The sequence below is a fragment of the Megalobrama amblycephala genome, linkage group LG15, assembly GCF_018812025.1.
Source record: "Megalobrama amblycephala isolate DHTTF-2021 linkage group LG15, ASM1881202v1, whole genome shotgun sequence".
Classification (NCBI taxonomy): domain Eukaryota; kingdom Metazoa; phylum Chordata; class Actinopteri; order Cypriniformes; family Xenocyprididae; genus Megalobrama; species Megalobrama amblycephala.
The window spans coordinates 30,898,028-30,924,281 of record NC_063058.1 but is presented as its reverse complement, the minus strand read 5'-3'; the positions used below and the strand labels follow the sequence as shown (position 1 = coordinate 30,924,281).

Here is a 26,254-nt window from a genome sequence, read left to right as displayed (position 1 = left end):
TCTTTCGGACAAGCTCCACTCCTCCATCAGGTGGCGCTATCCCGGACGATCCCCCCACTGTGTAACTTCATTTGCATATTCAAAATGCTGTTCAGTGTTACATGACTTTATGTGCTTTCTCACAATCCAAATCAACTAAACAACATCACACATGTATTCAAACACTGAGTTTCTGTAGGTTTTACCCATTTAAGACCTTTCACAAGCATTTTAAAGTGGATTAAACGTTATAATTACTTGATATAAAGACATATTTAAACATATTCACCTTCAATGAACACTGCAACAGGACATACATAGCATCCAATAGCGGGTGAACATCGCGATTTAATTTAATTATTAATCGTGCAAAACTTTATCAAAAGGAATCAATTTCCAACGCTTAATATGCACTAACATGTATTCTTTCATCATCCTTTCAGATTGACATATAAACCAATCGACTAACCTGTGGAATGGTGGAATAAAGACAAGACAAAAATGTGCGTGTGATCAGCTCCGGTCTTGCTGGGTTATGACTATATGGCCGATTTCGAAACACTGCTTCATGAAGCTCCGAAGCTTCATGAATCTTTTGTTTCGAATCAGTGATTCGGAGCGTGTATCAAACTGCTAAAGTCACGTGATTTTAGTAAACGAGGCTTCGTTACGTTACGTTTACGTTACGATAAAATAAATAAAATAAAATAAATAAAATAAAATGAAAACTTTGCACATTTTTCACAAATTTCTGGAATTTTTACATTTTGATCACAAAATAAATAAATAAAATCTTGGTGGGACTGATATATGTTATCAAGAGTACTTCAAAGCAAGAACTGTTGGGAAATATTCATGAAAATATGAGGAAAAGAAAATGCCACAATATCTCTTTATTCTCTTATTTATTTATGTAGGATGAAGAGATACAGATCAAGGATCAATAACAAGATACACTTAAAAAGGTATCATTTATCATTCTAGATTTACTACTTTAACAAAACACTTTTGAGTCACATGTGATATTCATGGATCTTGTCTCAGTGCTGAAACTCTTTATACAAACTTATGTATAGACAGATCAGAACTCATGATTATAGTGTATTATACTGACTTTATACAGTAATCTACTGCAAATATCAAACACACATTAGTTCTCATTAATACAGGTTCATATGTTAATGATTCTTCATGATTTTCATCTTAAATCATACACTGAAGGTTCAGAATTATTGGAATCACATTCTGCAAACATGATCTTCTCTTAAGGGAAACAGCAGGAAACCACTGAAAGAGTTGTGATTATTGTGGCTATCATATATCCTCCTGCCAGCCCAAAGTCTCACATAGACAACATCTCCAACCTCCAGGATCATCACAACTCCATTTGAGGAGTTTAACCCACCCTGAGTCTGATAAGCATCTAATATAACCACATGCTCTCTATTCTTATAAATGGCTGCAGTTGATCCAGGTGAGGCAATACCAAATACAGAGACTCTGAACATGTACGCTCCTTTCAGTGGGGCTGTGAAAACACCTAAATCAAATAACAAGAGATACAGAATCAGCTGTTTCCTGTATGATTTCTTAATGGACTACTTGCACAATTACTTCCTCGTTCTCCCTATCACAGTTCAGGAGTTTCTGGTAACAGTGTTCAGCGCACCTTCATACATGAGAACGCAGATTATTACTGTTTTATGTCTGTCAGTTGATTAAAACAATGAATCATGTTCTCTGAGTTAACATGAATTATCTTGAACCTGCTGAAATGTTCCTATAAATATATTTTCTTTCCAGCTGTGCATTCTGAATAATAAATAAATATTTCCTCACTAACCTGCAGCAGTCCAGTGCTCGTCTTCTCATTAACAGTGTTTTTCTCTTACTGATCATATTTCATACCTGCTGAATTCACATTTTTAAATGAATTTGACTGATAAAAGGATTGCTTGTGTGCGCTGGAGCTCTTATTCTAGTCTTTTAAAAAATTAAACAATGAAAAAATTACACAGAATAGTGAAAATATTATTTAATTCAAATAAATAAAGGATCATATTCATCAGGTCTCACACACTTCAGCATCACAGTCACTAGTTTAGACGAGCACTGACACCCTGTGCTGAAATAATCATGTGTGTTTAACAGCTGCTGCTTTCTCAGATCGACTTGAGTTGATTAAAACTTCATGTTCTGTTGAGTTTGGAAAATCTGTTACACAGTAATCATCAGAATATCTCTTCTCCTGTCTCTGATTTTTAAATCTTTTGCCTATTATATTTTACATAGCTTTTAGTAAAGTTAGTGACTAGAGCATATTGAATTTCAAAGCAGAAGTGTGTCATGAAGCTCAGTGCAAGTAGTCCATTATCAAACACACTGTAATAGTTTAGAAACATGGCAGATCATTTAATTCTCTTATACACATTACACAACTGCAGAGAGGTCTGGATGGAGCTGAAGGTTTTCATTACTATAAACTGAGTTTTATGACTCCATTTCATTGATAATTACCTGTAATTGGGTTGTAAGCGTTCCCTATGTTTGTGAAGACTTTCCTGTAGGTTAGTGTGATTTCAGTGGTAAAAGGACCAATAAATCCACTGCCAGATTCCATCATTGAAGCTGAAAAAGCTATTTCTCTGTCTGTTATTGAAAAACATAAGCAATATTGTGATATATTACTGTATTACACTGAGAATGAATACACTGAATTTAACATCATTCAAGCACACTTTCACCTCTATTTTCCTTTCTCAACTCCTCCACTTGACTCAGAGTAAGATTTGAAATTTCTGTGAAGGAATAAAGATTCTGTTAAATGACATTTACACTGATTATTGTAATAGATAACACAATTTACACAGTATACACTCAACTTTACACTAACATTTACATTAAACAATGTTTTGCAGGTGCTTTATTTTGAGGATCATTGATAAAAGACTGAATGTTTTGGTGAAGTACCTTCATTTTTCTTGTTCATCTCATCCCTCAGTTCTGTAACGGTGGCGGTCAGTTCTCTGATGTTTCCTTTCTGCTCTGTAACGGTGGCGGTCAGTTCTCTGATGTTTCCTTTTTGCTCTGTAACGGTGGCGGTCAGTTCTCTCAGTGCTGCATGGATGTCAGGGATGCCCAGATCACAGTATTGTTGACTGTCAGTTGAAGCTTCAGCTCTCAAAGTGTCTGTTTGAGGTGGATTCTGTCTTCCGTCCTCAGAGCTGATCTGTTGACTGATCTCATTCTCATTGAGTCCTCCATCTACCTGCTGCTGGACGACAAACACAAAGGTTTCCAACAGCAGCAGTATACATACTAAAGCCTTCATTCTTCACTGATGTTTGTTTCCAGCTCTTGCTCTGTCATCCTCACAGCCTCTCATGTTCATTTTATAGTGTCCTGATTTACTGTCTTTGTACTTGATTTATTTTGCTTCAGATAAAAAAAGTAGTTCAAGTTAATTATTAATCATAATCAAAGGGATGTTCCAGACTGAGTAGATGTTTATCTCAATTCACAACATTTGTGACACTATGTTGATCTCAACAGAAAATAACTTGGACTCAATTTATTTATTTTATTTTATTGTATTTAATATTTTAAATATTTTTGTAGATCAGCATTTGGCACCCTTATGGGACATGGAGAGATAATCCCAGGAACCTCTGGTCGTGTGAATGGATTGTCTGATCTGCACGATCTGTCATTTTCTAAGGAAATGCTGGTCTTGCACTGCTCTGTGATGCGCCACACATTACATCAGAGATGTTCACGAGTCTTTTATCTGGAGTCTGAGTCAAGTCTGAAGTCTTCATCACTGGAGTCTGAGTCAAGTCTGGAGTCTTTTGTCACGAGTCTGAGTCGAGTCTCAAGTCATTAAAAAAAATAATTCTCATAATCAAATCCTATATTTTATCCTAGTTGTATTATATAGAAAAAATTATATGATCTTTCTATAATCCATTTTATTTGAAATTAAGGTCCTATGATGTAAGGGATAATGTACATCCAGTTTGTTACTTTATAATCCATTACATTGTACAAAACAGTTGTCCTGGCAACACGAGTAGTCATTTTCAATACAGTCGCTAAACGGACACAAGATGGCGCCAGTGAGTCACGGTTTGTTATACAGCTGTTTGTTATACAGCTTTGTTGTAATTGACGACAGTCATTATCAGAAAATATCAAACTTCGGAATGTTTAACAATGTCAATTGAAAACTCTACACATGCTGATTGTGATACATTAAAATATGAGCTTTAAGTAATAAATGGATTATCATCTCTTTCTAACTGTCTCTCTTATGGACACACATTAAGAAATAGAAAAGCTGCAAGTAATACGAAAAGATTGATAAAACGTAGTGCTAGGTTTAAAGTGCCCATCTCTGCATTACATAATTATGTTGAAAAGGTCACGCGTGACGTAGGCAGAAGTTCAGATCCAGTGTCTACAAAGTGAATGGGCAAAGTCTAAGCCAAGCACCCTTTACAAAAAAAAAAAGGTAAAACAACGATGTTGGAGGATTTTGAAGTTGGAGAAGAAAATGAGTTTTTTGCCCTACCGCAGTACTTCCTCCTATGTCACACGTGACTTTTGTGATTACGTGATTACGTAATGCGTAGAGCATCACAGAGCAGTGCAAGACCAGCATTTGTGGTTAAAAAGTATACATATAGAAAATTAACAATCGTTTTGCTATACAAGACCCTTTACCATTCAGTCGGTCATGTTCGACGTACGTTGGACAGACCGACGAATAGGAATCTTGCTAGAGAGGTCAATCTACTTTGAGTGTAACTAAAACGAGCCAATGCACATTGGCATGCAATCTTATGCATCAGCTGCTCGCCTCGCAGCGCGGGTATATAATGAGCAGCAGGTGCGTTGCATCTTCAGCTTTTCACTTCGGAGCCGAACAGTGTTTTTTCCTGTTCTCTGCAAGCAAGTGTCTGCCAAAAGATTGATTGAACTTCTCTTTTTTATGAGTGCAGGCGAGCAGCACAGCAGCGGAGTCGAGGTCCTCTCTTTATTTTCAGTTTTTTGTTTCGTTTGCCATTATTGAGCAAATGGCTGTTTTGACAGCGTCAAAAGGCTGTTCTCACGGCCAGTACGGTGCGCTTTTGAGTGCTGAAAAGCCGTTTTTACGGCTGGTAAGAGTGAGCGCCTTCAAAGAGAGAGAGAGCACACGACAGGCTGCACACAATCCCTGTCTGTGTTGTGGCAGCCGTTCCCCTGCGTGCTTCAGCACTTTTAAAAGAGTAAAGTCCCTAAAAGAGCTTACACAAGTCTTTTTAAAGATGACATTCTACTTGTGTGCTTCTGGATGCGGTCGTTTCCTGTCCTCACTGACGGCCACGATAACTGTTTCACATGTCTGGGCGCGTGCTGAAGCGATGCTCGTGGGTGGTTCATGTTTTCATATGAAAACATGATCACGTCGACACGCCGGTTGTGACTCTTCTTTCTCCGGGAAGCTTGAGTCCCCTCTGTTGTTGGCCAGCTGCCACTTGTGTGTAAAAGCGCAGCCGCAGGTCTGCCCGACACTCTGGGAGACCGTGGAGATCAGCGAGAGCAAACCTCTCGCTCCTCTGCGTGTCGTGTGCCGTCGAGCTGTCGGGCTGCAGTGCCAGTTGTCACGGCAACCCAGCGCTCGCTCTGCGCTCTAGATGCACGGTCTCCTTGCCTAATCTCCATTGTAAAGCCCTCTCTGGTGCACCAGAAGAGCGGACAGCAGCGAGCAGCGGGTAGCCAAAGCCTTGACTGCTCCCTCTGTCCACCCGTGGAACCAGGTAAGTGTTGCCCAGCACACTCTGACGCCACTTCGGGCCGCCTCGCAAAGAGAGCCCCCCGAGCCGCGTCCCTGTGTTCCACCTCACTGCCCCACTGCGGGTACACCGGTGGTCCCATTGGTCCCACTTGTACGGTCTCTGCGAGCCTGGTTAGCGCTCCCCAGCCCGTCTCGCTGGCTCATTTGGACCATCAGGCTCGGTTATGCGATTCAGTTCGCCCGGTGTCCCCCCAAGTTCAGGGGTGTCCACTTCACTGTAGTGAAAGATGTTGATGTCCCTGTCTTGCGTGCGGAGATCGCAGTCCTACTGGCGAAGAACGCGATAGAGCCGGTCCCTCCAGCCGATATGAGGTCAGGGTTTTACAGCCCCTACTTCATTGTACCCAAGAAGAGCGATGGGTTATGACCTAACCTGGATCTGCGAGTGTTGAATCGGAGCTTTCACAAGCTACCGTACTTTCATGTCTCGATTCTTCTGCGACACAGGCCATTCCTGCGTTTCATGTTTGAAGGACGAGCATATCAATACAGAGTCCTACCCTTCGGGCTGGCCCTGTCTCCCCGCGTCTTCACGAAAGTCGTGGAGGGGGCCCTTGTTCCCATGAGAGTACGGGGTGTTCGCATTCTCAACTAATTCGACGACTGGCTCATTCTAGCACAGTCTCGGGAGCAGTTGTGCGAACACAGGGATTTGGTGCTCAGACACTTCAGCCAGTTGGGTCTTCAGGTCAACTGGGAAAAGAGCAAACTCTCCCCTGTGCAGAGGATCTCTTTTCTCTGTATGGAGTTGGATTCGGTCAAACAGATAGCATGCCTCACAGAGGAACGTGCTCAGTCGGTGTTGAACTGCCTGAATACGTTCAACGGCAGGACAGCGGTCCCACTGAAATTCTTTCAGAGGCTCCTGGGGCATATGGCGGCCGCAGCGGCAGTAACCCCGCTCAGTCTGCTTCATATGAGACCGCTTCAACACTGGCTTCATGGCCGAGTCCCGAGATGGGTGTGGCAATGCGGCACGTTCCGGGTGCCAATCACTCAGGAGTGCCGCCAAGCCTTCAGTCCGTGGTCGGACCCTTTGTTTCTCCGGGCAGGAGTGCCCCTAGAACAAGTGTCCCGGCATGCTGTGGTATTCACAGATGCTTCTGCCACCGGCTGGGGTGCCGCGTACAATGGGCATGCAGTGTCAGGGGTTTGGACGGGACCCCATCTGCATTGGCACATCAACTGCCTTGAGTTGCTAGCAGTACGCCTTGCTCTGAGCCGCCTCAAAGGGCCGCTACGGGGCAAGCATGTACTGGTACCGTTGCTTACATCAACCGTCAAGGTGGTCTACGCTCCCGTCGCATGTCGCAACTCGCCCGCCATCTCCTCCTCTGGAGTCAGAAGCATCTGAGGTCGATTCGTGCCATTCATGTCCCCGGTGTGCTCAACCGTGTGGCCGACGAGCTATCACGAGCTGCGCTGGCAGGAGAGTGGCGACTCCACCCCCAGGTGGTCCAGCTGATCTGGAGAGAGTTCGGAGAGGCTCAGGTAGACCTGTTTGCCTCACCAGAAACCTCCCACTGCCAGTTGTTACTCCCTGTCCGAGGGAACACGCGGGACAGATGCACTGGCACACAGCTGGCCCCGGGGCCTTCGCAAATATGCGTTTCCCCCAGTGAGCCTACTTGCACAGACCCTGTGCAAAGTCAGGGAGGACGAGGAGCAGGTCTTGTTAGTTGCGCCCTATTGGCCCAACCGTGCACCGTCTACAAGACGTGCTTACGCCTCGAAGTGGAACCTGTTCGTCGAGTGGTGTTCTTCTCGCTGCGAAGACCCCCGAAGATGCTTGATCAGAGTCGTGCTGTTCTTCTTGCAGCAAGGGTTGGAGCGTAGGCTGTCCCCCTCCACCCTCAAAGTCCACACTGCTGCTATCTCCGCTTACCACGACCACATAGATGGCAAAACTGTTGGTCAGCACGACCTGGTCGTCAGGTTCCTTAGGGGGGCGAGACGGTTAAATCCTCCTCGACCTCCCTCCGTACCCTCTTGGGACCTTGCTCTGATGCTTCGAGATTGCTCCCTTTGAGCCCTTGCAATCAGCAGACTTAAAGATTCTGTCTATGAAGACTTTGCTACTGGTTGCATTGGCCTCCATCAAGAGGGTAGGGGACCTGCAGTAATTTTCAGTCGACTAATCGTGCCTAGAGTTCGGGCCGGGTGACAGCCATGTGGTACTGAGACCCCGGCCTGGCTATGTGCCCAAAGTTCCTACCTCTTCCTTCAGGGACCAGGTAGTGAGCCTGCAAGCGCTGCCCTTGGAGGAGGCAGACCCAGCCCTGGCTTTGCTCTGTCCAGGTCCATAGACAGAACTCAAAGCTTCAGGACCTCAGACCAGCTCTTTGTCTGTTACGGAGGCCAGCAGAAGGGAGAGGATGTCTCCAAGCAGAGGATGGCCCACTGGATAGTGGATGCTATCGCCCTGGCTTACCAAGCTCAGGGCGTGCCCTGCCCACACAGGTTGCGTGCTCACTCCACGAGAGCTGTAGCATCCTCCTGGGCGCTGGCTCGTGGCGCCTCGCTAACAGACATTTGTAAAGCTGTGGGCTGGGCGACACCTAACACGTTCGCTAGATACTATAGCCTTCGTGTCGAGCCGGTCTCCTCCCGTGTTCTCGCCTCAGGTCAGAGGCACAGAGAGTGTCGGCTTGCTGCGCATACATGCGCCCTTTTGCTCCAGAGAGTCCCTACGGGCAGACCCTGTTGAGTCCTCCGATTCCCCTTCGGCAGCTGACGTGGCGGAGCGTCTGGCACCAGGCCTATACTCCGTTGCATCCTTGAGAACCGGATATAGGCTGGGTTCCATATGTGTGACCCTACGGGGATCCCATATGGTTGGTTCCACGGTTGCTCCTAAACGAAGCCCGTGTCTTTCCCTCTGGGAGAACCCATCTCTCATCGAGTTGGAGTCACCCCAGTTCTTCCATATGTAGTACAACCTACAAGGTTAGTCTATATGTACTCCTCCCCATAACTCCTTCGGGAAAGGATGTGGCTTCCACAGCGTTCCTTTCCCAACGGAAGGCTACGCTTTCCCAGCGTTATCCAATAGTCTCACCGAATGGGTTTTGGGGAACACCAGTGATCGACCCTGTGTTAGCCCTGTCCCACCGTCCTCAGGCAAGGGGGTTCAGGTGGCTTACAACAGAGCGCTCCTGTGGCACTTTGGTAGGGATTCCTATTTGTCGGTCTGTCCGACGTACGTCGAACGTGACCGACTGAATGGGAACGTCTCGGTTACAAAGGTAACCCTCATTCCCTGAAGGAGGGAACGAAGACGTACGTCCCGTCGCCACAGTCGTTGTCCTGCTGATGCTGCCGCCTGCTCGGTTCGGCTCCTCAGCGAAAACCTGAAGATGCAACGCACCTGCTGCTCATTATATACACACGCTGCGAGGCGAGCAGCTGATGCATATGATTGCATGCCAATGTGCATTGGCTCGTTTTAGTTACACTCGAAGTAGATTGGCCTCTCTAGCGAGATTCCTATTTGTCGGTCTGTCCGACGTATGTCTCCGTTCCCTCCTTCAGGGAACGAGGGTTACCTTTGAAACCGAGACGTTTTCCTCGTCTGGGATCGTGTAGAGCTCTTTGAAGCTGCACTGAAACTGACATTTGGACCTTCAACCCGTTGAACTCCAGTGAAGTTCACTATATGGAGAAAAATCCTGGAATGTTTTCCTCAAACCTTCATTTCGCACAATGCTCCTCCCTCTCTTGCTTCTTGGACAGACTGAAGAGACCCCCTGCAAGGCGGCCTCTTCAAAGTCAAAGTCAAAGTTTATTTATAAAGCACTTTTTTAAAACAGCAAGTGTTTATCAAAGCGCTGTACACACATAAAATAAAAAATATCAAAGATATAAAACAATCAACATCACGAAAGAAGACACTAAGACACAATAAAAACAATAATAGAACGCAGCTCTCACATAGCGTCAAATGCCAGAGTATAAAAATAAGTTTTTAGGCCAAGGCCTGTAGTCCTAAGGCCCATTCCCAATTCTATTTTATACCCCTTAACGCTTTCCCTTGCCCCTTGAAAAAGAGTGGTAAGGTGTAGGGATGAAAATATTCTCCTATGAAATGGGACACCACTACTACACGTCATCACACCTAGTTTCTTTTATTAGTGTCCTGTAACATTTAACCAGTATGAACAGCAATGAAGTGCGCATATCAACAGAAATCAGGCACGAGCACGTTTGACAGACACTCACTCCCTACATTTTGTGCTGTATTTTGGACGGCGCTCGGTTTTAGTTCAAAAAACGTATGAGCCTTCAAGTTTCCCAAGACTGGTGAAGCCGCTTTTCCATTGGGCCAAGCTGTTTGTTTAAAGGTGCCCTAGATTCAAAAATTGAATTTACCTCGGCATAGTTAAATAACAAGAGTTCAGTACATGGAAAAGACATACAGTGAGTCTCAAACCCCATTGTTTCCTCCTTCTTATATAAATCTCATTTGTTTAAACGACCTCTGAAGAACAGGCGAATCTGAACATAACACAGACTGTTACGTAACAGTCGGGGTGTACGCCCCAATATTTGCATAATGCCAGCCCATGTTCCCAACATTATGAAAGGGATTACACAAGGGTAGCCAGTTAACGTCTGGAGCTGCACACAGCCGAATCATCAGACTAGGTAAGCAAGAACAACAGCGAAAAATGGCAGATGGAGCAATAATAACTGACATAATCCATGATAGCATGATATTTTTACTGATCTAAATGTTTCGTTAGAATGTTGCTAATGTACTGTTAAATGAGGTTAAAGTTACCATCGTTTCTTACTGTATTCACGGAGACAAGAGCCGTCGCTATTTTCATTTTTTAAACACTTGCAGTCTGTATAATGCATAAACACAACTTCATTCTTTATAAATCTCTCCAACAGTGTAGCATTAGCCGTTAGCCACAGAGGACAGCCTCAAATTCACTCAGAATAAAACTTTTATAACTTTTATAACTTATAATTCAAAGCATGCATACAGCATGCATGACGAACATCTTGTAAAGATCCATTTGAGGGTTATATTAGCTGTGTGAACTTTGTAAATGCACTGTAATATAGTCAACAGCTCGTGTGGCAGGGAGCACGCGATTTAAGGGGGCGGCGCCGAGTGTAAATCAGTGCATTGTTAATGATGCCCCAAAATAGGCAGGTAAAAAAATTAATTTAAAAAAATCTATGGGGTATTTTGAGCTGAAACTTCACAGACACATTCAAGAGACACCTTAGACTTATATTACATCTTGTGAAAAAGCATTCTTGGGCACCTTTAACCGTTGCATTTCGTGCCGAGCCTGCCGGTATGGATTTGGTTTCGTTTTCTACTTCAGCTAGTGCTGCAATAACAGAGCTCTTTGCAATGTAATACTAACGCGTCAGTTGTTGCGTTGGTAACGCAAGAGTTTACAGACGGTACGAGATGCAAATAGTAACTGTGCTATGAAGGATGACCAGATATTTCTTTTAACTGTATCACTCATTTGTGTTCACATCATTCAAACAGTGCATTTAGCAAGCTACAGAGAAACTGGCAGCCAGGTAACACATAAATGATCGATCCTGAGTGGAAATATCACTACAATGATCACTACACACATTCTAGCAGCATGGTATTCAGTGTATGCAGGGAAATTTCTCATACCCCTTCGTTCGAAGTGTGGTCCCGAAACATCTTCGTTTGAAGGGTTATCTGGTCCGTCCCCTTACCCCTACAACTCCAGCCAAAAGAGAATCGAGACACCCCTACCCTTACAAGTGAACGCTTAAGAAGAAGGGGTAGGGGAAAGAGGAAGGGGTAGAAATGGGATTGGGCCTAACCTGCACCCCAGCCATGTGCTCATCTAGAAGAGTGAAAGAACTCTTTCCTACTAAAAGTTAAACTAACCACGCAAGTTTGTCATCGTTCCTTCATTCAACGCAGAAGACACTGATTGCAAGTTCAGCACCATCGAACTGAACTCTTAGGACTTCCTACGGCAACAGTGTATCCGGATGATCTTCAAAAGGCTGAGGCCTAATACAAGTATCGTACAATATACTAAATTACTACTAGTTAGTTAAAGTTGTGAACCTCCTTTGTTACCAAGGGAGCTTTGTAATGAATGCTGATGATCCTTTCCTGTTTTTTTTTTGGCTTCTCCATAGCTCCATTTTCTGTCCCACTGCCGGTTCAACTCTATCATTGCTCATTTTACCTATGTACTGTATGTGTGACCTGTGTATGTACAGTGGGTACGGAAAGTATTCAGACCCCCTTAAATTTTTCACTCTTTGTTATATTGCAGCCATTTGCTAAAATCATTTAAGTTCATTTTTTTCCTCATTAATGTACACACAGCACCCCATATTGACAGAAAAACACAGAATTGTTGACATTTTTGCAGATTTATTAAAAAAATAAAAACTGAAATATCACATGGTCCTTAGTATTCAGACCCTTTGCTCAGTATTTAGTAGAAGCACCCTTTTGATCTAATACAGCCATGAGTCTTTTTGGGAAAGATGCAACAAGTTTTTCACACAGTGGACAGCCATTTTTAGGTCTCTCCAGACATGCTCAATTGGGTTTAAGTCAGGGCTCTGGCTGGGCCATTCAAGAACAGTCACAGAGTTGTTGTGAAGCCACTTCTTCATTATTTTAGCTGTGTGCTTAGGGTCATTGTCTTGTTGGAAGGTAAACCTTCGGCCCAGTCTGAGGTCCTGAGCACTCTGGAGAAGGTTTTCGTCCAGGATATCCCTGTACTTGGCCGCATTCATCTTTCCCTCGATTGCAACCAGTCGTCCTGTCCCTGCAGCTGAAAAACACCCCCACAGCATGATGCTGCCACCACCATGCTTCACTGTTGGGACTGTATTGGACAGGTGATGAGCAGTGCCTGGTTTTCTCCACACATACCGCTTAGAATTGAGGCCAAAAAGTTCTATCTTGGTCTCATCAGACCAGAGAATCTTATTTCTCACTTTTTTAGCAAACTCCATGTGGGCTTTCATGTGTCTTGCACTGAGGAGAGGCTTCCGTCGGGCCACTCTACCATAAAGCCCAGACTGGTGGAGGGCTGCAGTGATGGTTGACTTTCTACAACTTTCTCCCATCTCCCAACTGCATCTCTGGAGCTCAGCCACAGTGATCTTTGGGTTCTTCTTTACCTCTCTCACCAAGGCTCTTCCTCGATAGCTCAGTTTGCATTTACTTGACCACACGGCTCTAGGAAGGGTAATGGTCGTCCCAAACATCTTCCATTTAAGGATTATGGAGGCCACTGTGCTCTTAGGAACCTTAAGTGCAGCAGAATTTTTTTTTGTAACCTTGGCCAGATCTGTGCCTTGCCACAATTCTGTCTCTGAGCTCTTCAGGCAGTTCATTTGACCTCATAATTCTCATTTGCTCTGACATGCACTGTGAGCTGTAAGGTCTTATATAGACAGGTGTGTGGCTTTCCTAATCAAGTCCAATCAGTATAATCAAACACAGCTGGACTCAAATGAAGGTGTATAACCATCTCAAGGATGATCAGAAGAAATGGACAGCACCTGAGTTAAATATATGAGTGTCACAGCAAAGGGTCTGAATACTTAGGACCATGTGATATTTCAGTTTTTCTTTTTTAATAAATCTGCAAAAATGTCAACAATTCTATGTTTTTCTGTCAATATGGGGTGCTGTGTGTACATTAATGAGGGAAAAAAATGAACTTAAATGATTTTAGCAAATGGCTGCAATATAACAAAGAGTGAAAAATGTAAGGGGGTCTGAATACTTTCCGTACCCACTGTATGTGTTCATTAGTTTAGTTATGTGTTCCTGATTTAGTTAATAAAACTTTTGCACAATACATATTTGGTTCTGAGTGTTACAGGTAGCTGGTGTAGAGATGAGGCAGATACGGATTTCCACAAATATAGATACTACTTTAATAAACACAGGGCAGGAACACCAAACATACACTTTAACAAAACAGAGAACGGACGAGGAGTGAATGGAGTGAGTGCAATATAAAGGGAGTGCTGATAATAGAGTCCAGGTGCAGGTGATCCGTGAAGATGGGGAGATGACGAGGGAAGTGAGTGCAGGTGAAGAAACAGGAGGATCATGGGAATTGTAGTCCAGGGAGACAGGGGATCTGTGACATTACCCCCCCCCCTCCCGGTAGGCGCGTCCTCGCGCCGTAGATGGAACAACCGTGCGCGGGGTGGGCGCCCTGGAGACCTCATGCCGGTGCAGGGGGAGGAGCAGACTGGAGTGGAGGTCTCCAGGGCGGGTCCAAGAACCATGGCGGGTCAGGGGCCGAGGGCAACCATGGCGGGTCAGGGACCGAGGGCAACCATGGCGGGTCAGGGACCGATGGCAACCATGGCGGGTCAGGGACCGATGGCAACCATGGCGGGTCAGGTGCAGCGGGCTGCCATGGAGGGTCAGGTGCAGCGGGCTGCCATGGAGGGTCAGGTGCCGTGGACGGCCATGGCGGGTCAGGGGTTGAAGGCGGCCATGGCAGGTCAGGTGCAGCCGGCTGCCATGGTGGGTCAGGTGCCGTAGCCGAATTGCAGACAAGCCCAGGTGGAGGTGAGGATCCGGCGGGACATGGCGATGCTGCAGGCTCTGCCGACTGAGGCGCAGGCGGGGCTCCAGAAGGCCGCAGAGGAGCCAGAGCGACAGACGACCAAAGGGGAGCAGGAGGGAGTGAGGAAGCCAACGGAGCGTGAGGGACGAAGGGACGAGGTGAAACCCGAGGAGTGCAGTCCTGATGTGAGGGCAGGTCGACGAACGACCGATGCGGAACCGGGGGAAGGACGGAGCCTGGCGGAACTGGTGGACTGATGGGCCACGGTGGAGATGAGGGAGGTTGGAGCCAAGGGGGAGCAGATGGACCAACGGGCCGAGGTGGAGTCCTGGGTGAGATGGCTTGAGGTGGAGGTGCAGTGTGGTATTGACCAGCTGAGAACTCGTAAAGAGTTAATAAAATGTGTAAAGGAGTCAAAACAGCAGCAGGAATCCCTTCGTCACACACAGATGAAGATCTGCTGTGAGGAGACGCAGTTCATACGCCTGTACTGAACTGTGATGGGCAACACTGTGACTATGACGAGAAAAAACAGGTATGCATGAGCATTCTTCTTTTTAGGGTCTCATATTCCTGCTTTTGTTTCGTTTACATGTCTTTGGTCCGTGTTGCATTCATATTTCAGTCGAACTGCAGCTGAGTTCGTTTGGAAGTGGACCCATCTTTTCATGAGTCTCTGTCTGCTTGTTTGTTGCGCACCAGAGTTCAGATGACAGCATTCACACGTTCAAATGAACCGCACTAATGCCGTTTTTACACTGGATGGTACGACTAGGTACGGCTCACTTAAATAGTACCACCTCAGTTGACGTTCCAAGCCAGCTGTACCGATACAAAAATGTGATGTGTAAACACTGCAGATCACTGATTGGTCAGAGAAGAATATCAGCATCCACAGAGACTGGCAGAGACACTTCCAGCGTCATTGGATTTACAACTCGAGACAGCAAACTAGATTTAATTAGTCAGATAAATATGATATCATGAGTGAAATATTCATGAAAATGTGAGAAAAGTAAATGCCACAATGTCTCTTTATTCTCTTATTTATTTTTGTAGGATGAAGAGATACAGATCAAGGATCAGTAACAAGATACACTTTATTATTTATTATTTAACATTCTAGATTTACTACTTTAAAGGTGATACAGAGGATTTTTTCGTCGACTGAGAAACCAAAGACTGTTAGTGAGTTTTTGAAATGAGCGCATGCGTAAGAACAGCCCCCTCCTTCACAGCTCATTTCGAGGGAACGCCTCCCAAAACTTGTGCACGAGTATTGGAACACGAGTGTTTACCACCGGCATTCGCTGTGTCGTGTTAAGGGGGTCGCACACCGGACACGAAGCTCAGCGCCGCGACACGTCTTTAAAATTTGAACGCATTGTTTTCTATGAATGTACGCACACCGGCGGCGACATTCGGCGCCTGTCTGCGGTGCCCAGCTACGACTCAGAAAACAATAGAAAACAATGCGTTCGAATTTTAAAGACGTGTCGCGGCGCTGAGCTTCGCGTCCGGTGTGCGACCCCCTTTAGTGGACTCATTATGTCAGACTCACCGCAGGTAACTCATAGGGCCCTATTTTAACGATCTAAACGCAAAGTGTAAAGCGCACGGCGCAGGTGCACTCAGGGCGTGTCCAAATCCACTTTTGCTATTTTAACGACGGAAAAACGGTCCGTGCGCCAGGGCGCATTTTTGAAATGGGTTGTCCCTATTCTCTTAATGAGTAATGGGCGTAACGTTCAATAAACCAATCAGAGTGTCATCTCCCATTCCCTTTAAGAGCGAGATGCACTCACGCCATGGCGGATTGCTATTTACAGTACATGGCGGAATTTGTTGGCGATGAGTCAGTTAATATATATATATATATATGTGTATTGGCACGATTGTTCAATTAATTAGCCAATTTCGTTCATCATTATAAGTAGTAATAGGCTGAATTCAAAATAGGTAGCCTAATTCTAATACACGCAATGACTATTCATCATTCATTACATTTTTTTATTTATGTAGCCTACACAATAATATTGTTTTACACTGTAATCCTTTTGTTTTTAATATTTGGCATGTTTGTGTGATGCGCATACCTGTGTGTAATAAGCAAAGTCAACGCGCACTGTGGACGCGCTCAGAGGCGCAGTTTCTACCAACGTGCTCTAACAAAAAAATATTGCGTCATTGACTTTAGACTTTAGACCAGGTTTGAGTCGGTCTATGGCGCAGTCTATTTTCAGCTCCTTAAAATAGCAATGCGCCGGCAATGCGCCTGAACACACCTCTTTTTTAGACCAGCACGCCCATGGGCGCACTAACTGGCGCAAATGCATTACTAATTTAAGGACGTGACGCTGAACGGGAAAACGCGAACGGCGCCGGACGCAAACTAGCAAACACACTTGCGCTGCGCCTTGCGTCGCATTGTGCCGGGTGTATTATAGGGCCCTTAATCTGCAGTTGATACTCCTGTCCCCTGACAAAAACATTGCATGCGGCGCCTGTGGAGTGTGGAAAGTTACTGGAGCGCGCACGTCTCTCACAAGGAACGTCATTGCAGTGATTGACAAGCCAGAGGGCTAATGATGTTTGATGTTTTTAAGGCCCTACCTCGTGCACAGATGATGTATTATTCCTTTCAGTGCACCTAATAAATAGTCTTTTATCAATTAGTAAAGACAGTTTCAAGTAATATTGGAAAAATTGTATAAAACAAAACATCCTCTTTAGCACCTTTAACAAAACACTTTTGAGTCACATGTGATATTCATGGGTCCTGTCTGTCTCAGTGCTGAAACTCTTTATACAAACTTACATGTATAGACAGCTCAGAATTTATGATTATAGTCTATTATATTGACTTCTGAACACTCTGGTCGTATTGAGGCAGCAGACAGTTCAAAAACGATAATGAGGTGACATCAAGGCAAACAGAAAATTATGGGGCGACCTCCTCGGTCGTATCACAGAAGACAGGAAATTCAGGGGTGACCTTGGGGTTCTGAGACAAACACATGAACTGGATCGGGCTCAGGAGCGGACTCATGGGTTGGAGCAGGCTCCTTGACTAGAGTGGGCTGAGGACTAGACTCATGGACTGGAGCAAGCTCTGGAGCGGACCCATTGGCTGGAGCGGGCTCTGCAGCAGCCAGAGAGACAGCGGTTGCTGTCATAGACCATGTCTTTCATATTCATGGCCTTCCCGACAGATGTGGTCTCTGACAGGGGACCCCAGTTTGTATTCAAATGGACAGAATTTTGCCGTTTATTGGGGGCGAGGGTTAGCCTTTCTTTGGGGTTCCATCTCCAGAGTAACGGTCAAACGAAGAGGGCCAACCAAGGTTTGGAACGGGTGTTATGGTGTATAACAGACACAAGTCTGTTATGGTTTTCTACTTACGCACCAAAAGGGGGCACTAGTATACTCAAGTATGAGGTTTAAATCAAGTCAAGATGTCCTGATTGAGAAACTTTTGGTTTCCTGCTCAATTGAAGTAAGACATTATTTTGTTTTATCTGTGCAGGGTAATTCCAGCAATGTGTTTGCTGATGTTATTTTATGTGTTTTAATAGCTATTGCGTTTGTGTTTGCGATCATGCCATTTTTCTAATGTTAGTTCATCTGTGTTTATAGAAGGACTTCTTGAACATTTTATGTGAATTATGGTGTAATTCACTGGAAGCAGAAATCAAGTGAATTTCTGTTCTATCCTGAACTTTGTTGGCATCGCTTGTGGACACAAGGATTAAGATCAACTTCTTTCTATGTGATTTTTTTTGATAGATTATTGGGGGATTCTTTTTCTTCTTGGATGTTTCTACATGCACCGATTTTTGCTTTACCTCAACTACAAGGGACAATTTCTTTCATCAACGGACAATCTTTAACAAATTGTCTTGCAGTCATCATATTCCCAAAATATCTGAATTAATTTTTCATATATATTTGATTCAAAGATTTTTTTTATTTATTTTTTCGTTTGTTTGTTTGTTAGGATGTTTTTTGTGCTATACTTTCATATGATATACAGTATAAACTATTCATGGTGCTTAATTACTTGGTTTCAAACTGTCTAATTTATGTGGTTAGTTATTGAGTCTACCCAAATTTCAGATTTATAACAGCCTCTTACCCAGGGGTGCATTTCCTGAAAGCATCGTTGGTGAACCATGCTCGTAAGTCCCATTGAACTCTATTGGTAATGACGGAACTTGCGACCATAGTTCGCTTCGGGAAACGCGCCCCAGAGTAGTTGGAGTTTTGTTATAGGTGTTTGGTGTCACAGAATCCATCCTCTTGGAGCCAACATATCTCTTTTGTTGAGTACGCACACAACTTGTTACCAGTGTCGTCCACGGGCCTGTCACCGTTTGAGTGTAGTTTAGGTTACCAGCCACAAAGTTTTCGAATCTGGAATCCGAGGTTTCGGTTCCCTGTGCCCACGCCCTTGTCCAGAGTTACCAACGCACCTGGAGTAAGGCCAGACAGGCTGTCCTCCGGGTGGGCTTGGGCACCAAAGCCCAGGCCGATTGCCACCGGTCGAAGCCTCCTGTCTACATCGTTGGTCAAAAAGTGTGGCTTTCATCTTATGATATTCCTCTCCTCTCTGTTTGTAAGAATCTTGCTCGTAAATTCATTGGCCCCTTTACTGTCACCAAGATCCTTAGTCCAGTGACAGTCCGCCTCAAACTCCCTCCGGCATACAGGAGAATCTATCCGGTCTTCCATGTGTCTAAATTAAAACCCGTTTTTCACTCAGTCATTAACCCGCCTGCTCCGGCTCCTCCACCGCCGTGAATCATAGATGCGGAGTCCGTCTAATCGGTCAGTCGTATTCTGGACTCTAGGTGGAGGGGACACAGATTCCAGTATTAGGTATTTTATGGATTGGAGGAGAGGAGTTGGGTTCCTGTGAGAGACATATTGGATCATTCCCTTATTGATGATTACAATCGGCAGGTAAGTCCCTCTGGGAACGCCAGGAGGAGCTCTTAGAGGGTGGGTTAATGTCACGGTTCACAGATACGCCTGTTGTGCTGTCACTGTCAGTCTGTCTATCAGCGTTGCCGTAGTGACTAACTGTGGTGATGAGCTGGCTGATTAGTTCACAGGTGCGGCACGTTATTTGTCCCTATATGTAGTCTCGTGTTTGCTGTGTTCATTGTCAGATTGTTCTGGTGTTCACGTCTGATCTTTCATCTGACAGCAGATTCCAGCCCATTGCAGTCTCTTTGCCACTCCAGCAGGTGATCATGACATAATGTGGTAAATGTGGTGCCCTGATGATAAATAAAACATTGCAACTTGACACCATGATCACAAAAAATAAATAAAAATAATAAAACCAATTGTGAAATCTTGGTGGGACTGATAAATATGATATCATGAGTACTTCAAATTAAGCATTATTAGGGAAAAATTAATTATAATATGAGGAAAAGAAAATGCCACAATATCTCTTTATTCTCTTATTTATTTTTGTAGGATGAAGAGATACAGATCAAGGATCAGTAACAAGATACACTTAAAAAGGTATTTCTGTCAGGACCACTATCATCAAATATGATTGATAATTGCATAGTGTTTGTATTGGCGGTATGATTCTGTTCTGGGCAAGAACTCCCTGTGCATCCATGCAGCCTAGCATGGATAAGAGCAGGGAGAACAGCAATAATAATAATAATAATCATAACAGAACCAACATATGCAGATATCATTAATGTCAATAATTTAACATGCACACATATTTCAAGAATTAGTTTTGATTCAGGAGAATCATAAGGCCAGTCCTGACTGACGAGAGGAGGAGCTGGGGATGGAGGAGGGTAATTAACTCCTGAGAAATGTGATAGCTGCTGCTAATACTGAGGAGCTTATATATGGATGCTGTGATAGGCATCGTATTCCTATAGGTACTGAAAGGAGTACCTATAGGTAGACATGACATGAGTCACCTGGGAGTCAGCTGATGTGAGCTTGAATGACGTGACCTGCCAGAACTGACGATAATGCTGGATCATTTAACATTCTAGATTTACTACTTTAACAAAACACTTTTGAGTCACATGTGATATTCATGGGTCCTGTATGTCTCAGTGCTGAAACTCTTTATGCAAACTTACATGTATAGACAGATCAGAGTATAGTGTATTAAACTGACTTTATACAGTAATCTACTGCAAATTTCAAACACACATTAGTCCTCATTAATACAGGTTCATATGTTAATGATTCTTCATGATTTTCATCCTAAATCATACTCTGAAGGTTCAAAATTATTGGAATCACATTCTGCAAACATCATCTTCTCTTAAGGGAAACAGTAGATAACCACTGAAAGAGTTGTGGTTATTATAGCTATCTGATATCCTCGTGCCAGACCCAAGTCTCACATAGACAACATCTCCAACCTCCAGGATCAACACAACTCCATTTGAGGAGTTTAACACACCCTGAGTCTGATAACCATGAGCTATAACCACATGTTTCTCCATTCTTAGAAATGAAGACACTTGCTGCAGTTGGGCCATTACCAGTTGCAGAGATTCTGAACATGTACGCTCCTTTCAGTGGGGCTGTGAAAACACCTAAATCAAATAACAAGAGACACAGAATCAGCTGTTTCCTGTATGATTTCTTAATGGACTACTTGCACAACTACTTCTTCGTTCTCCCTATCACAGTTCAGGAGTTTCTGGTAACAGTGTTCAGCGCACCTACATACATGAGAACGCAGATTATTACTGTTTTATGTCTGTCAGTTGATTAAAACAATTAATCATGTTCTCTGAGTTAACACGAATTATCTTGAACCTGCTGAAATGTTTCTATAAATATATTTTCTTTCCAGCTGTGCAATTCTGAATAATAAATAAATATATTTCCTCACTAACCTGCAGCAGTCCAGTGCTCGTCTTCTCATTAACAGTGTTTTTCTCTTAATGATCATATTTCATACCTGCTGAATTCACATTTTTAAACTTGCCTGATAAAAGGATTGATTGTGTGTGCTGGAGCTCTTATTCTAGTCTTTTAAAATATCTGAATTAATAAATTAATGTGCGGTATGTGGCTTAAATAAATTTAATGATATTAAAAATTTAATTAATCCTAAACACTAACACGTTAACAGTGCTACTACTTATTAATATTGATTAAAAAAAAAATTGGCAAACACATGCAAATTAAATACAGTGAAATGATTGGCAATGAAAAAATTACACAGAACAGTGATTAAACTATTCAAATGAATAAAGGTTCGTATTCATCAGGTCTCACACACTTCAGCATCACAGTCACTAGTTTAGACGAGCACTGACACCCTGTGCTGAAATAATCATGTAGGTTTAACAGCCGCTGCTTTCTCAGATCGATTTGAGTTGAATTAAAACTTCATGTTCGGTTGAGTTTGGAAAATCTGTTACACAGTAATCATCACAATATCTCTTCTCCTGACTGTGAAAAATGTCCAGATTTTTTTAAATCTTCTCATAGACACTCATTTTACGTGCCGTTTAGTAAAGTAAGTGACTAGAGCACACTGAAAATACACCAAGCGGAGATAAATAAGTTTTACTTGTATTTCAAATCAGAAGTGTGTCATGAAGCTCAGTGCAAATAGTCCATTATCAAACACACTGTGTAATAGTTTTGAAAGATGGCAGATCATTTAATTCTCTTATACACATTACACAACTGCAGAGAGGTCTGAATGGAGCTGACGGTTTTCATTACTATAAACTGAGTTTTATGACTCCATTTCATTGATAATTACCTGTAATTGGGTTGTAGGCGTTCCCTATGTTTGTGAAGACGTTCTTGTAGGTTAGTGTGATTTCAGTGGGAAAAGGACCAATATGTCCAGTGCTCGACAGTGTCAGTGCAGCTGAAAAAGCTATTTCTCTGTCTGTTATTGAAAAACATAAGCAATATTGTGATATATTACTGTATTACACTGAGAATGAATACACTGAATTTAACATCATTCAAGCACACTTTCACCTCTATTTTCCTTTCTCAACTCCACTTGACCAAGAGTAAGATTTAAAATTTCTGTGAAGGAATAAAGATTCTGTTAAATTACATTTACACTGATTATTGTAATAGATAACACAATTTACACAGTATACACTCAACTTTACACTAACATTTACACTATTCAATGTATTGCATTGGTGTTTTTGTTTGAGGGTCATTGATAAAAGAGTGAATGTTTTGGTGAAGTACCATCATTTTTCTTGTTCATCTCATCCCTCAGTTCTCTGTTCTTTTCTTTCTGCTCTGTAACGGTGGCGGTCAGTTCTCTGTTGATTTCTTTCTGCTCTGTAACGGTGGCGGTCAGTTCTCTGATGTGTCCTTTCTGCTCTGTAACGGTGGCGGTCAGTTCTCTCAGTGCTGCATGGATGTCAGGGAAGCACAGATGGCAGTATTGTTGGCTGTCAGTTGAAGCTTCAGCTCTCAGAGTGTCTGTTTGAGGTGGATTCTGTCTTCCGTCCTCAGAGCTGATCTGTTGACTGATCTCATTCTCATTGAGTCCTCCATCTACCTGCTGCTGGACGACAAACACAAAGGTTTCCAACAGCAGCAGTATACATACTAAAGCCTTCATTCTTCACTGATGTTTGATTCCAGCTCTTGCTCTGTCATCCTCACAGCCTCTCATGTTCCTTTTATAGTGTCCTGATTTACTGTCTTTTGTACACGATTTATATTGCTTCAGATAAATAAGTAGTTCAAGTTAATTGTTAATCATATAATCAAAGGAATGTTCCAGGTTCAGTAGATGTTTATCTCTGTTCATTTGTTCAACATTTGTGACCTATGTTGATCTCACCAGAAAATATCTAGTGCAGGGTGAGATAGGGGGGGCGCGATGGAGTAAGCTGGAAGTGAGGAGCTCTGCCAAGATAATACACTAATATAGTAATCTGAGCCCTAAAAAGTTGATAAAGCCACTGCTAACTACAATATAAGTGTCCCAACAGCAAGACTTCTGCTATGAAGAAAAACTTACGGAAGGGAAAATCGAAACAGATTCAAAAGACGTTAAGTCCCTTCACAGTCGGCAGTCCAAAAATGGCGGATAAATTAACGGAGTCTACACAAGAAACCACATCGGAGAATTCAATCTCGTTACAGACATTGAGAGAGGAATTGCAGGTATCCAGAGAAGCAGTGCTGGTGAAGCTGAAAGCTGAAATTGCGACATCATTTAATGATATCAAAGCAAACATTTCCTCCCTGCGCGAAGAAACGAAAGCGGACATCCGTGCTATACACGACGAGCTAGCAGGTGAACTAGCACGTCTCCGTTCTGCACAAGCAGAGACGGTCAGTAATGTCGAGGAAATAGGAAACACACTCAGCGAAACGATGGACAGAGTAACTGCTTTGGAACAATCAAATCAAGCGATCGCTAAAGAATGTAAGAAACTACAGGACAAATGCCTGGATCTAGAAAACAGAAGTAGGAGGCAAAACCTTCGTCTGGTGGGCATTAAAGAAGGAGCCGAAGGGGGGAACATCATCAGATTCCTAACTGAATTCTTCCCTGATGTGCTTGGTGCAGAGAACTTTGATTCACCGGTGATAATAGACAGAGCGCATCGCACTTTAGCTCCGAGGCCGGCGGCTGGAGAGAGACCCCGAGCCATACTCGTTCGCCTACATTACTACACGGACAAACTTAAGATACTGGATCTCGGCAAGGCGAAAGGCAGACTCATGTACAAGGGAGCCCAGGTACATATCTTTCCAGATATGAGTCCGGAAGTCACCAGATTGCGCGCGGCTTTCAACCCGGTGAAAAGAAAACTCCGTGAAGCCAACATAGCGTACAGCCTGTTCTACCCAGCAAGACTCGCTATCACGGTGGACGGCATTAGGCACTCATTTGACTCTCCGCGAGCTGCCGAAGAATTCTTCAATCAGAAAATTACTACGAGCTGACTTGTGCAAGTATAGCTTGAATAGTCACTTTTTGTGTGTTACTGACACACACACGTAATCTGATGATACTTTAAGATCTTTTCCCCTGTTTGTTATGATGTAGTTATACCTTTACATAACAAGAAGTGAAGTGATTACACGATTATCTAGCAGGAACTCGGGATTTATGTTAAACTGTTGGCCGATATGTAAGAAGGGACTTTATTTTTATAATATTTCCTTTGTCATTACTTGCTGTTGCTTTATAGTATAATCTAATAATTGATTGGGGTTCAGATGTCTTAAACACATAAATATCAAAGAGGAGCAGAGAGAATCTCGTTTAGTTTTCGTTTAGCTTTCTCTCAAGCTGTTGGAAACAGCAATATTGTTTTTGGTGAATTTGTTATTCCCCTACTACTTGTTTGGGAAGTGGCGGGGGTGGGATGGGCAAATGTTAATGTTGAAGAGTTTGGAGTTCTTATGTGGTTAAGTGTTATATATGTTTTTTTTTTTTTTTTTTCCTTTTTTTTTTTTTTTTTTTTTCTCTCCTTTCTATGTGGATGCGGGGATATTTACCTATTTCTTCCACCCTCTATCAATATAGAATGTTGTTAGAATTATGACGGGATCTTTAAAAACACTTGAAGAGACTAATGTGCAGTTTGTCACGTGGAATTGTAAAGGCCTGAATGGTGCTGTGAAAAGAGGTAATATACTGGCTCATCTTAGGAAGCTGGGAGCGGATGTTGCCTTTCTACAAGAGACACATCTCAAAAATCATGCACACAAACAATTATATAAAAATTGGATCGGGCACGTGTTTCACTCAAAATTTAATTGCAAGTCACGTGGAACGGCCATCATAATCAATAAAAGTATTCCTTTTACTACATCTGATATAATATCTGACCCAAATGGTAGATATATTATTGTAACCGGGAAACTTTATAATACCCCTGTAACACTGGCGAACATCTATGCTCCCAACTACGATGATGAGAAATTTATAAATTCAGTATTAGCAATCCTACCCAACCTTCATAGCCACAACCTAATTTTAGCAGGAGATTTTAATCTGGTAATGGATACGGTATTGGACAGATCATCAAGCAGACAACAGTCTGTATCTAAATCAGCCAAACTAATCCAGAATTTTTTAAAATCAGCAAATTTAATAGAAGCTTGGAGATATTTAAACCCAACCACTAAAAAGTATTCTTTCTTCTCGCAACCGCACAATTCTTATTCTAGGATTGATTATTTTTTCTTAGACTCCAGATTACTTTCGTCAGTAAAGTATATTGACTATGAAGCCATTGTCTTATCAGATCATGCCCCATTAAAATTACAACTAACCTTCCCCAACAGATATACTTCCAGAACCTGGCGAATGGATAATAGTTTATTGTCTAACGAAACACATGTTGAGTTTATAAAATCCCAAATAGAATTTTATATGCAAATCAACAAAACCCCTGAGATATCTAAAAGCATATTATGGGAAGCTTTGAAAGCTTATTTACGTGGTCAAATTATCTCTTTTTCTGCACATCAGACTAAGGCTAAAAAAGAGAAAAGGCTAAAATTAATAGAACAAATTTCAGAAATAGATCACCAATATGCAGAATCTCCTACTGCTGAACTTCTGACAAAAAGAATAACGTTGCAAACAGAATTTAATCTTCTAGCATCAGATGAGACTGTTAAATTAATAAATCGTTCCAGACATAAATATTATGAATATGGTGATAAAATAGGAAAGTATTTGGCTCATCAGATAAGAGTATCTGAGACATCAAAATTAATAACTGAGATTCGCACAGGTTCTGGTTGTATAACAAAAGATCAATTAGAAATTAATCAAGAATTTAAATTTTTTTATAGTAAACTATATTCAACAGAATCAGTAAAAGAAGTCAAACTCTTGGATGACTT

At 42.9% G+C, this 26,254-nt stretch overlaps 1 protein-coding gene across 2 annotated transcripts; it reads right to left on the bottom strand.

Annotated features, from left to right (window-relative positions):
• Positions 1–1,174: 1,174 nt before the first annotated feature.
• On the bottom strand, positions 1,175–23,044 carry LOC125247371. Of its 2 annotated transcripts, none has more exons than XM_048158631.1 (4): positions 22,616–23,044; positions 22,391–22,441; positions 22,164–22,295; positions 1,175–1,519 (listed from the first exon to the last, which is right to left on the bottom strand). In XM_048158631.1, exons 1-4 carry the CDS (start codon positions 22,995–22,997, stop codon positions 1,218–1,220), a joined length of 867 nt encoding a protein of 288 aa, XP_048014588.1. In that variant the 5' UTR covers positions 22,998–23,044; the 3' UTR covers positions 1,175–1,217. The 2 variants fall into 2 exon arrangements, with proteins under 2 accessions (XP_048014588.1, XP_048014587.1); XM_048158630.1 differs by lacking the exons at positions 22,164–22,295; positions 22,391–22,441 and adding exons at positions 2,497–2,628; positions 2,724–2,777.
• Between the last annotated feature and the right edge of the window lie 3,210 nt (positions 23,045–26,254).

Bases quoted from the DNA above. Each gene is read 5' to 3' on its own strand.
- LOC125247371 (XM_048158630.1), bottom strand. From the start codon at position 22,997: ATGAAGGCTTTAGTATGTATACTGCTGCTGTTGGAAACCTTTGTGTTT. The intron at 2,629-2,723 runs GTGAAAGTGTGC...TTTCAATAACAG, and splicing joins GTTGAGAAAGGAAAATAGAG to ACAGAGAAATAGCTTTTTCA. The intron at 1,520-2,496 runs GTAATTATCAAT...TATTTGATTTAG, and splicing joins CGCTTACAACCCAATTACAG to GTGTTTTCACAGCCCCACTG.